Source organism: Salmo salar, chromosome 14, assembly GCF_965601325.2.
Source record: "Salmo salar chromosome 14, fSalSal1, whole genome shotgun sequence".
Taxonomy (NCBI): domain Eukaryota; kingdom Metazoa; phylum Chordata; class Actinopteri; order Salmoniformes; family Salmonidae; genus Salmo; species Salmo salar.
This window is the reverse complement of record NC_138304.1, coordinates 84,304,425-84,316,568: the sequence shown is the minus strand read 5'-3', so window position 1 is coordinate 84,316,568 and position 12,144 is coordinate 84,304,425. Positions and strand designations below refer to the sequence as shown.

The 12,144-nt window shown below is 42.5% G+C and overlaps 1 protein-coding gene across 1 annotated transcript in view; it reads right to left on the bottom strand.

The window, feature by feature from the left end:
* Nucleotides 1-6,049: 6,049 nt before the first annotated feature.
* LOC106570320 (eIF5-mimic protein 1) overlaps nt 6,050-12,144 on the bottom strand; it is a 27,117-nt gene continuing 21,022 nt past the window's right edge. Inside the window, exons 3-12 of the mRNA XM_014142511.3 lie at nt 11,401-11,577; nt 9,464-9,567; nt 8,826-8,891; nt 8,517-8,652; nt 8,310-8,419; nt 7,862-8,032; nt 7,526-7,672; nt 7,222-7,360; nt 6,896-7,018; nt 6,050-6,679 (exon numbers count right to left, since the gene is read on the bottom strand). Coding sequence (XP_013997986.1) covers nt 6,651-6,679; nt 6,896-7,018; nt 7,222-7,360; nt 7,526-7,672; nt 7,862-8,032; nt 8,310-8,419; nt 8,517-8,652; nt 8,826-8,891; nt 9,464-9,567; nt 11,401-11,577 — 1,202 coding nt within the window. The 3' untranslated portion in view covers nt 6,050-6,650. The remainder of the gene's footprint in view (nt 6,680-6,895; nt 7,019-7,221; nt 7,361-7,525; nt 7,673-7,861; nt 8,033-8,309; nt 8,420-8,516; nt 8,653-8,825; nt 8,892-9,463; nt 9,568-11,400; nt 11,578-12,144) is intronic.

Sequence of the window (12,144 nt, the reverse complement as noted above, 5' to 3'; positions counted from 1 at the left end):
TGAAACATTTCCATTAGAATTTCATTTCTTTCTTATGAACATTTTATCAACTAGTCTTTGAGATATTAGGCTACTAGGGTTCTTACTATGCGTTTTGGTGTATTGAAAAATACTCTGATGTCCGTCTTTTATTTTCTGCCATTTTTCTACCTGGCTGGCTGGCTGGCTACACACACAGTGTGTAGGTTATTTACAGTAGGAGATGGGCTTCTATCATCTTCAATCATTCTATTTGGGCTTCGATCTAAAAGGTAGCTAGCAAATGTGAAACGGATTAAAATGACAAGAGTTGACAGCTGTATGATTTCACCATTTACACAACATATGCTGCAACCTTTTGTAATTTTAATAGTTTGTTTCATATTGGCTGGCTTCTAACAATAGCTGAATTTGCAAAGCTAGCGAGCACCAATTCAGTTTCAGTGGTGTTTGCTATAATCTTTGCTACCCGGGTTAAATAAAGGTGAAATAAAATAAATAAATAAAAGTTCACTTGCGACAATTTAGCTTTTGCAACGAGACCATTAAATATATTTAAGACAATGGTAGAAGAGTGTGTAGTTCTGTTCAGTTTGGATTTCAGTTTATCGCTAACCTTATCACAGGGACTTTGAAGCACTAACTTACATCATCTGCATGCTGATTCCATCTTTGACGACGCCACATAAATGGAATAGGTACTAGCTAGTGTAACAGTGTAGGTTCCGTCCCTCTCTTCGCCCCAACCCGGGCTCGAACCAGGGAACCTTGCACACATCAACAACTGACACCCACCGAAGCATCGTTACCCATCGCGCCACAAGAGCCACGGCCCTTGCAACGCAAGGGGAAACCCTACTTCAAGTCTCAGAGCGAGTGACGTCACCGATTGAAACGCTATTAGCGCGCACCACCGCTAACTAACTAGCCATTTCACATCGGTTACACTAGCTTAATAGTTAATATTTGCGCGCTAGCTCTGAATATTCAGCTAGTGTGTGTGCGCGATTGACTGGATTAACCTCAAGTCAGTTACGTAGCAAGCTAAGGAACTGGCAGTGGATCAAACCATTGTGAGGCAAAGGGTGGGGGGGTTGCAATCTTTTGAAACTTAAAAACGCGCTATTAAGTGTCTATAATCAGCACAATTGCTTTCATTGCGTATTATTTAAATTACATAGTTATGTTTCAGTGATATATTGGGGGGGACAAATCATATTTTTCCCAGGATGGGGGGGTCGTGTCCCCCCCCCCGGGATTTCCGCCCCTGGGTGCCTACCTCATGAAGCTCGTTGAGAGAATGTCAAAAGTGTGAAACGCTGTCAAGGCAAAGGGTGGCTACTTTGAAGAATCTCAAATATAAAATATATTTTGATTTGTTTAACACTTTTTGGTTACTACATTTTTCCATATGTGTTATTTCATAGTTTTGATGTCTTCATTATCTCGACGTCAACAGTGAAGAAGCACCTCCGGGAGGCTGGCCTTCTAGGCAGAGTTGCAAAGAAAAAGCCAATAAAAAGAAAAGAGAGGCAAAATAACAGACACCGGACAGAGGAACTCTGCCTAGAAGGCCAGCATCCCGGAGTCGCCTCTTCACTGTTGACGTTGAGACTGGTGTTTTGTGGGTACTATTTAATGAAGCTGCCAGTTGAGAACTTGAGGCGTCTGTTTCTCAAACTAGACACTTTAATGTACTGGTCCTCTTGCTTAGTTGTGCACGGGGGCCTCCCACGCCTCTTTCTATTCTAGTTAGAGCCAGTTTGCGCTGTTCTGTGAAGGGAGTAGTACACAGCATTGCACGAGATCTTCAGTTTCTTGGCAATTTCTCGCATGGAATAGCCTTCATTTTTCAGAACAAGAATAGACTCACTAGTTTCAGAAGAAAGTTATTTGTTTCTGGCCATTTTGAGCCTATAATCGAACCCACAAATGCTGATGCTCCAGATACTCAACTAGTCTAAAGGCCAGTTTTTTTATTGCTTCTTTAATTAGCACAACAGTTTTCAGCTGTGCTAATGTAACAGTAAAGCTTCCGTACCTCTCCTCGCTCCTACCTGGGCTCGAACCAGGGACCCTCTGCACACATCTGCAACTGCCTCCCACGAAGCATCGTTACCCATCGCTCCACAAGGGCCGTCCCTTGCAGAGCAAGGGAAACAACTACTTCAAGGTCTCAGAGCGAGTGACGTCACTGATTGAAACGCTATTAGCGCGCACCCCGCTAACTAGCTAGCCATTTCACATCGGTTACACTAACATAATTGCAGAAGCGTTTTCTAATGATCAATTAGCCCTTTAAAATGATAAACTTGGATTAGCTAACACAACATGCCATTGGAACACAGGAGTGATGGTTGCTGATAATGGGCCTCTGTATGCCTTTGTAGATATTCCTTTAAAAATCAGCTGTTTCCAGCTACAATAGTAATTTACAACATTAACAATGTCTACACTGTATTTCTGATCAATTTGATGTTATTTTAATGGGCAAAAAAAGTGCTTTTCTTTCAAAAACAAGGACATTTCTAAGTGACCCCAAACTTTTGAACGACTTTTGAACGGTAGTGTATGTTTGTCGTTTATTAAACATGTATTTATTAAATATAGCCTACACAAGTTTTCAACATACCAGTTTTGTGTAAACTTTCAAAATAAATGCTGGTATAAATAATACAATATTATAAATAAAATACTTCAAATTATCCATTTATTTTTTCAAAGGTGGTTGCAATGCTGTGTAATACAGTTTTACTGCACTAGAGTCCTAAAATACATCGACATTCCCAAGATTTAGCATGTCTTTGCAGGGGGGCTATTCAAATAAAAATGTGTCTGCATCGTGCTGCCAGCATAATATCCTGCTGCTAGGTGAACTGTAATGCGAGATGACATGCCTAAAAGGGAGGTTGCTCCGGAGCTTCCACAGTGCTCTGATTGGTTAAAGGATCACGTTTGTAATTTATATATAAATAATTGCGGTGATGTGGTGGCAGTGATGATGGTAGAGGGTTTCAGGCTGTTGTCTCACCGCCAGGCAGCTCTTACTGGTGCAGGTTTAGGGTGCGTTCCAGATAGCCCATATTTATGTGGTTCCTTTGCCAGTGCAGGATGTCCAGTATGTGTCTGGAACTTACCCAATCGCTCGCCTTTAGTCTGCCATCATCTAAAGTTCCAAATCCAACTGTAGGCCTCGACTCCAACTAACCTAATTTCTCAGGACACATGATAGCCTCCTCTATATCTGAATACCCTCATGAGAATTGGAGCTGGCTAATTAGTTGAGGTTCTCAGTGAGAGTGCATGTGTGGAAGTGCATATAAGGCCAGAGTCACATTACAGATATAGGAAGGCCTAGTTCATGAATAATTCATCATTCTCTGTGGGTCAATCAGGCCCTGCATGGCTGGGATCTCCATGCTCACCTAAACACAGACAGACAGAGACAGGAAAACGAATACAGACAGACAGGTTGGGGTATGGGGACATGCGTTACAAGTGTGACCAGTTTTGGTTTTGTACTAGAGTTGTGAAAATGTACCACAAACTTGTGAAAATAGTTACAAAGCAATAAAAAACCCCTGTAATATTCAATAGAGCCATAACCTGATTTCAGACTGATTTTACCTCGTCCAGGGCCTGAGTCCACTCTCTTTGGGGGTTTCAGCTTATTGGTGCATGTAGGTCAAGTAAATGCCTGAACAGCTTTCACTCTGACATAGATATTGTTTGTGTGTGTGTGTGTGTGTGTGTGTGTGTGTGTGCATTTCTGGGTATCCCCATACCCCAACCTGTTTGTCTGTATTTGTTTTCCTGTCTCTGTCTGTCTGTCTGTTTAGGTACATGCACTTCCACACATGCACTCTCACTGAGAACCTCAACTAATTAGCCAGTCTTTCATTCCAAACCTGTCATTGTGCATTCATTTGGATTGCAAACATTTCTCACCACAAAACTATTGATTCAAAATATATAGTACGTTTATTGTGAAATGTAATGAACACTGGTTAAATCACCGAAACACAACATATTGATATCTTTTCAATTTAGTCATTTTAACTACCAGTTAATCCAATAGCAAACAATGCCCTTAGAAGTGCTGAAAGTAATATGCTACAGTACTGTAGATTACAGTAGATTACACCGTTTTCACATTAGGCAATACATTTACATTATGCAAAAAAATTGACAGAAATCTATACCAATCAAAGGTGTGCTCAATGAAGACATCCTCTACAATCATTCATGCAAAAAATCAAAACAAATCCTGATATAATTGCCACTGTCTCTAATCAACTATAAGAAATTAAATGAAACAAATTAAATGAATGAAAATAAAACATAACGCTTAGCACGCATTCATTTGCATCAAGCCTGTCTTGAGCATTTGGCCGATGTGTTTCATAGATACCTGGTGCCACTTCAAAAGGTGTCCGATTGTTGGTAGGCTGAGGGATGCCACATTGGCAAAGGTGTCATTGTTTTCCTCAACGGCCTGATTTATTTCAGACAGCTGTATGTCATTCCTGGCCCTCACCATTTCCACCACTGTCCACTCCTGCTGGTCGTTCGGTCAGCACACGGCCACAGCCAACAACATGGAGTGTCCTGTCAATTCTGAGGGTAGAACAGAGTATACTGTCAATATATCATACTGTAAGAATACTGGAACATGTTTTGTGAATTTACATGCATTACAATATGTCATTTGCTATAAATGTAATGGTAAAGCATAGTGAATATCCTGCAGACTTACTGTTTTTCTTGGTGAAATGCTATGATCAAATTGACAGTTGATCTTTTCAGATTGGGGTGAGAGAATCTGTCAGATTTGTCCATGGTAAGGCCTCTGTTTACCACATGGTCAACGAAGATGGCCTGGACTTCATTAGACACAACAGTTCCCTGCCGTCTGCCTCCCTCTCTCTGATGTCCACCTCTTTGACAGGACCAACGGCCACCTCTTTGACCTCTTTAATGGGGCCCATGCCCACCTTTCTGATGGGCCCCTTGTCCACGAGCTCTTTCATTTCTTCCTCTCCCTAGCTGTTGATAGAAATTGCAAGTGTTCACACATCCCCTTTAGCATCTATATGGTGACCAACTGTGGTTACCACTATGTGAAATCAAGAGTAGTCATAATGTATGGTTATCATGTATCCTACATGTCATTTAGGTGTTTATACTTTACACACATTTCTGTAGTTCTCAAAATCCATATATAGTAGACAAAATAGTTACCAATCTATAGGTTTACCAAACAGTTAGTTTAGTGATTAACCATTAGTTGGTTGGATTAAGTGATGGTCAAATGTATTTAAACAAATGAGAATCATGTGAAAATTGTGAGCATTGCATTATGAAAGGTATTTCTAGATGAAACACTGATTAGGTTTGGTGAAAAAGTTGTGATTTTGTGTGTTGTACTTAGTCAATTGAAAAGGTGCTTAAAGTTTGGGGAAAAAAGCCATTTTGATCATGTTTGGAGTTGTGAAATTGTACCACTTACTTGTGAAAATAGTACCAAACCAAGAGAATAAAAAATAAAAAGGCAACACGCTGCTCTGAGAAACAGACCGACAGTAAATGCAGTAGTATGGCATTGATGTAATTCTCTAGATCTACAGTAGAGGTCCCTGTTGCTCATTAACTCCCTGGAGTCTGTCCCAAATGGCAACCTCTTCCCTATGGGTCCTGGTCAAAAGCAGTGCACTAGATAGGGTGTCATTTGGGATGCAAACCCAATTTGTTTACCTAAGGCCCATTAGAACTCTGGGCCTTTTCCCTTGAAGCACAGGACAGAGGTGACAGTAGTGTCAACAGCATTCCTTCACCTGGTCTGTGTATACACAGAAGCAGGTGCACGAAAGTTACACAATGGTTGGCTTGACTACACCTCTCATTAATAGCCATCACAATCACCCACTTTCTCATTCAGTTCTGAGTTACTAAGCACCTAACTAATTAGAGAGTTTTTCAATAAACTCTCAACTTCCAGACATATGAACAGAAGCATTATTTACTTAACTTATTTAAGAATACAATACAGAAACAATATTAAACAAGTGAATTCATATAAAAACACTTTATTAATAAAAAGATTAAAGCATTGCCAAGTTACAAAGTTGAGTTTCCATAAAACGAGGATGACAATCTATTGCAGATTGAGGTCTTGACTTCCTCTCTAAACCTGAACAACGTTGGTAAAGGGAGTTCGCTCTGACTGACCTCTAATTAATCCAATCCTTAATAAAAAATAAAAAGCTTAAATATCACAGATTGGGTGGTCTTGATAGATGACATCTAGTCTCCTGTCCTCCTGAAGTTGAGTCGGGAGGGTCCTGTGGTTTTTCACATAGGGTTGCACTTTGGTTGAGGAGTCTAGGACCCCTGGTCGGATGGGCAATATGGATGGGCGTGTTCCAGGTGGTTTTTATTGCATTCACACTGCACACATTGTCATACTTCTTACAATGCCTGGATAAGTATTTCTCTTGAATGTATCAGGAACCACATTAATATGATAGTCTAGCAAATCTTCTAAAATAGTTAGCATGACTGCTTTAAGGATGACCTGGACCGTGCCCTATACGAGATGGGGACTACAGGATGATTGACATGTACAGGCCACAGGATGCAGCAGACTTCAGACTCCTCGTTGGGTTGGTCTGCTAGTCCTCCTCTCCCTCAGACTCAGACTCTACATGAGAAAATAAACAGATTATTATTAAACAGCTCCTCTTAGTGGTGAAAATAGGAACTACAGGTGAGTGCTCATCACAGCCCAAGTCTACAGAATGTTAATAGTCCAGTTTCATTGATTCAACAATGATTTTCTGAAAATGCAATGGCTTTCTTTTCAGTTATTGATTAGGTTACCTGTAACTTTAACCTGTATTTAACCTGTAAATGTTACCTTCTTCTGCATTTTGCAGCCACTCAACAAACTTCTTCATCTGCTCGACAAAGACACCTTTCCCTTTGGTGGTGTGAGTGTCTTTGTACCACCTCAGAATGGCCTCCTCACTCAACACGTCAGCTGGGTGGAGAGAAGACAAACAGAACAGGAACATTTAGCATAGCACCACAAGGAGTTATGTGAAATTGGAATTTCAGTTGACTTCCTAAATTGAAATTGACCCCAACCCTGACTACTAAGACAAATGAAAGAGATCCCTTTATTTTTTTATTTTTTTTACATAGAAACTGAAACATTGTCCTGTATAAAATGATAACACTGACCTTTGTAGAAGAGCACCACTATCCTGGAGAAGGACTTCATGAAGTGGATATTGTCATAGCAGTACTCCTGGATCCTCAGTAGCAGCACCAGCTCTGACTGGCCCTGGGTGCTGAACGCTGCTAGCAGGGGGGCATAGTGCTGGAGGGGAGAGGATACACACCCCATCAACTCTCATTCATTCATGGTTGATGTTAGCGTTGTGCAGTACTTCGAGGTGTTTGAGGGCCTCCACAGTGACCAGCTCTCATGTTATAGAGTGGTTAGGTTAAGAGTGAGTTAAATTATGAATGGTTGATCATGTACTTTAAGGTGTTTGAGGGCTTGCTCGGTGACCAACTCCTCCTTCTTGTTCCACTCCACAGCGTTCATGAGAATGTTCCACAACAGACCAATCACAGCCTGCTCCTGGAGGTCACTCCTCTTCATCTCCTCCTTCACGTACACCACCATCTAGAACCACAGAATCATTCTTTACTGTCCATTATGTTGGAGAATGGAATTTATCATTTTTGCTTATACAACCCGAACCCAGAGACAAACACACCCCAATGAGGGGTTGAAAGCACAGGCGGGCGCAATGCAGCGCTCTTGGAGCTTGTTCAAGGGCACAAAGGCAGGACATGGTATCTGGTACTACACCTCTCGTATGGGGCAGTCCTGAGAGAGGCGCTCCTGCAGTTCTTTCTGCAGCTCCTTGCGTGTTCCCTGAGACTGCTGCACACGCATGAAGTCTGACAGCTCCTTCAGCCCCACCTCATTGAAGTACTTTGAGAAGTGCTCCATGTTCTGCTTGTTGGCAGGAAACAACTCCTAGAGAAATAACAAGAAGTATAGGCTCAAACAACTTCAACCCTACAAATTCACTACAACAGTTCCCTCTTGTGGCTGAACCACAGTAAAAAAAAATAAAAATAAATTGCAGCACTGTAAAAGAGTCTCTCTAACCTCTAGGCCAGAGGTTCCCAACCTTTTCCGTTCCAGGGACCACCAAAAGCTCGAGGACCACCATTTGAGGAGTCACTGAATTGTTTTGACTTAAGGTTCAAAACCACTGCTCTAGGCTACCTGCCTAAAAAGTGTTTCTTACCAGGAGTTTCTTATCCAGGTTAGCCTTCCTCAGGGCTGAGGTGACTGCATTGGCATCTTTCTCAGATATCCATGCCTTGAACATCTTCACCGCAAAGGATGCAGAGATACCTGCAAGATACCAATAACAGACATGAGTAAGAGAGCAACTTGGAAGAAAGCCAGAGATATAAATATATGCCTCTAGGAACCCCCCCCCCACACACACCTTCCTTGACAACATTGTCACTGAAGAGGCTGGTGAGGATGGGTGGGGGCAGAGTGCCGTTAGCCAATAGGATACCAGTCAACATAGCGAGCTTGGTCTGCTCTGATTCGCTGAATGCCTTCAGGAACAGCAGAAGCTACGGGATTTAACATCAGGACAGGAAATTATGTAAACTAAAGACAATAGGATAAAAAAATATCTACACAGCTGAAGATATAAAGTCTAATCACAAGTACATAGGATAATCCAAAACTGAAGTAGAACTGCTGTAGTGACTTCATACGAGCCTGTTTCCTATGAATACTTTACCTTTTTGATTTCCTCCTCGAAGGCATTCTGCAGGTACTTGTACCTCCTGATAAGCTTGTTAAAAACCTACAGAAACACACAGACAAACAGAGGGACATGAGATTCAGTGACAGACACAGAGCTGGGACAGAGAGAGACAAACAGATCGTGAAGGAGTGCAGTGACTTTAATCCAGGAGGATTATATAAAAATGATGTCGTCGTGGACACACTGGATACTCCCAGGAGATTGGTGGGTATTAGCAGATCTAATACCACTTCACTGCGGGTGTCTCCCTCCGACATTCCCTTCTACCACAGTCAATGGTAAAACAGAGAGAGTATGTATGTGTGCTCGCGCATTCATGAATAGCCATGGCATGTTCCCCCCACTATCGTCCAGAAAGGAAGGTCAGTACAGGTGCATCAAAGCTGGGACAGAGACTGAAAAACAGATTCCATCTCAAGGCAATCGGACTGTTAAATGGCCATCACTAGCCTGCCTCCACCCACTACTCTAAACTTAGTCACTGTCACTAGTCGACTACCACCCGGTTACTCTACCATGCACCTTAGAGGCTGCTGTATTTCATTGTGTGTGTGTGTGTGTGTGTGTGTGTGTGTGTGTGTGTGTGTGTGTGTGTGTGTGTGTGTACCAACCTGAGCATAGTGGCGGAGGTTGGCATGGTTCTCCTTGGTGGTAAACACACAGTGTTCTGTCACCTTGGTCTTGTCCCCCTCGTCAATGCGCGTCCCGCCGGGAGCTGAGAGACAGTTATTTACATTACGATTGTAGTGAGGGGGAAGAACCAGCACAGCCGATGAGGGTAGTGACCCTTGTGCCATAAAGGTCAACACACCACTTCAATGACCATCTATCCAGCTCAGCCATAAAGCGATTAGAAAGAAAAGACAGACGGACAGAACGGCGGACGGACATAGACAGACGGACAGAAAGACATGGCAAGTCATCGAGGTCAAGGGTTAAAGGTTTAGCCCTGTTAGGAAGGACATACCCATGCTGCTAGCTGTCAGCTATAACTGTAGAATAATCAGAGAGAGACCTACCCATCTACTCTATGTCCATGACTGATTGATGTAACAAGAAGTTGTGGAGCATAAGGATGAGAGAGATCAGACCCTGATGTACAGTAATTAGTAATCACACAGTAACTGGATTATTACACAACATTACTACATCCTTCACTACCCTAAAGGGAGACACTATCCATTCACAGGAAGGAGAGAGAGAGAGAGAGAGAGAGAGGAGAGAGAGAGAGAGAGAGAGAGAGAGAGAGCTTTGTTTCCACCTAGTCAATCAGCTATTTACTAACATCTCCATTTATCTGTTCCACCTGAGGTGGCTGTTGACATAGGATGATCCATTGTTGTATCCTGTTTGGGATAAATGAGGATGTATATGAGGCCTTAACTACTCACTACACTATCTGAAGTCTTAGATCCCAAACTGCAACATCTGGATCTAATGTTTACTATCCCTGTTGACTTCATAACTGCTTCATAGGACTGTGGTGTATTTTATTTTTAAAACATCACTTACTGTATGTATTCATGCAAATATCATACCTCCAGTGTAGCACATACTATTAATAGTGTGCCTGCATGAACCAGGTACCTAGCCTTCATGCTACTAAAGGCTAATGTGGTTCCCTGAGAGGCTGGTTCCTTTCATGTAGAGGACCATGTATCCTTGGTTTCCATCTGAGCTGCTCTGTCTCTCCCCTGACACTGCCAGGCGCTTATTATAGGAGCAGGGTAAACCTGTTATCGTTAATGGGCTTGACATGCAGTATGCAGAGACTGACACAGGCCCCATCCTGTGTGTGTGTGTGTGTGTGTGAGACGGAGACAGAGACTGTAAATTCAATTAATTCTACAAAGATCACACACGGCAGGATGTGAATGAGCATGTGTTTGTGAGGTTGGTCAAAGACACTCTGAGAACTCCATGCCATGTAAACAATGTGTGTGGGGAGAAAGACCGTGATTATAGGGTAAATCTACCAGCTTAGGTCTGCAGGGTCACACGGACCACCAGTTAACAGGACAAAGGGTTCAGCATATTAATCAATGTCCCATCCCCCACCTCACTGAATACAAATATGTCCACAAATACAAAAAACTGTGTTCAAGTACCCTCATCTATTAGGGAGGAAAACTTGGGAGTTAGAACAAGTGAATACAGCTCAATGAGCAGTCCACTGACACATACAGAAGAAGGAACAGTGTATTCGGTTCTCTGATAGGCCAGGATGTCTTTGTCAGATTACCAGGGTCATTTCCCATTATCAAAGCCAGCAGTGATCTGTTTGTCCTTGCCTGAGTGGACATGGTCATGCTTGGTGCCCTAGTGTGAACACTGATACGAAGGGACCAGGATGTCCCATTACTGAGCAATGAGCTGAAACCAGGTGCAGATGACCATGATACTATAGCTACCTTAGTACAACTCCTAGCAACCTCATCAAGCGGGGCAGACCTCTTGGTGTAATGGCTAAGATTATTGACTGACAGTCCTGGGACCTGGATTTGAGTCCCAGTCGGGCTGCCTGCTAAATTCGGCGCAATCCACTCACCGAGCATGCTCCCGGCAATGAGGATGTCGAAGAGAGTGTCGGCATAGCGACGGTAGTCGAGTCGGGACCCGGTAACGTCCAGGAACTTGGCTACAGCATCGAGGTCCCCCCCTGCTTCGTTGAGGCCCAGAATAATTGTGTCTCTAAAAACTGTGGGCTCAAACTTCTCCTTTTCATCTGGGTGGGGAAGAAAGAGCAGAGGAGAACATCCTTGTTGCATGTACACTAATGTGTGTTAAACCTTAACACAGTTAACATCAGAAAGTGAGGTATGGTAAACCATGCATAATACAGTAGATACCTTATGCCAGGGATTATCAACTAGATTCACCTGCAGGCTGATTTTCTTTCTTGAGCGGATGGTCAGGTGGCCGAAACAATAATTACAAATAAATTGGTAGAATGCAAATTGACTGCAAGAAGCCTAAACAGATATATTTCACTAAAACAATCACTTCAAACCTTGTTTATATTTGTATACAGATTTTCCTAAATTAAAAATCACCTGAAGCTTATTTTCACAATCTCTAACAATACAAATAAAATTAAAATGGGCTCAGAAAACTTGTCGGGCCAAATAAGACATCAGTTCCCCAGCCAAGGTGTGATGAGGACAAGGGACTACTTAGCCTGGGGGAGCGTTAGCCTCTCCGATTAATCCTCTGTGTTTTTCACAAAGAACAGTGTCCAAACGATATCCCCTTCATTAACAGATCACTGGGTATCAACACACGGCTCAGGAGA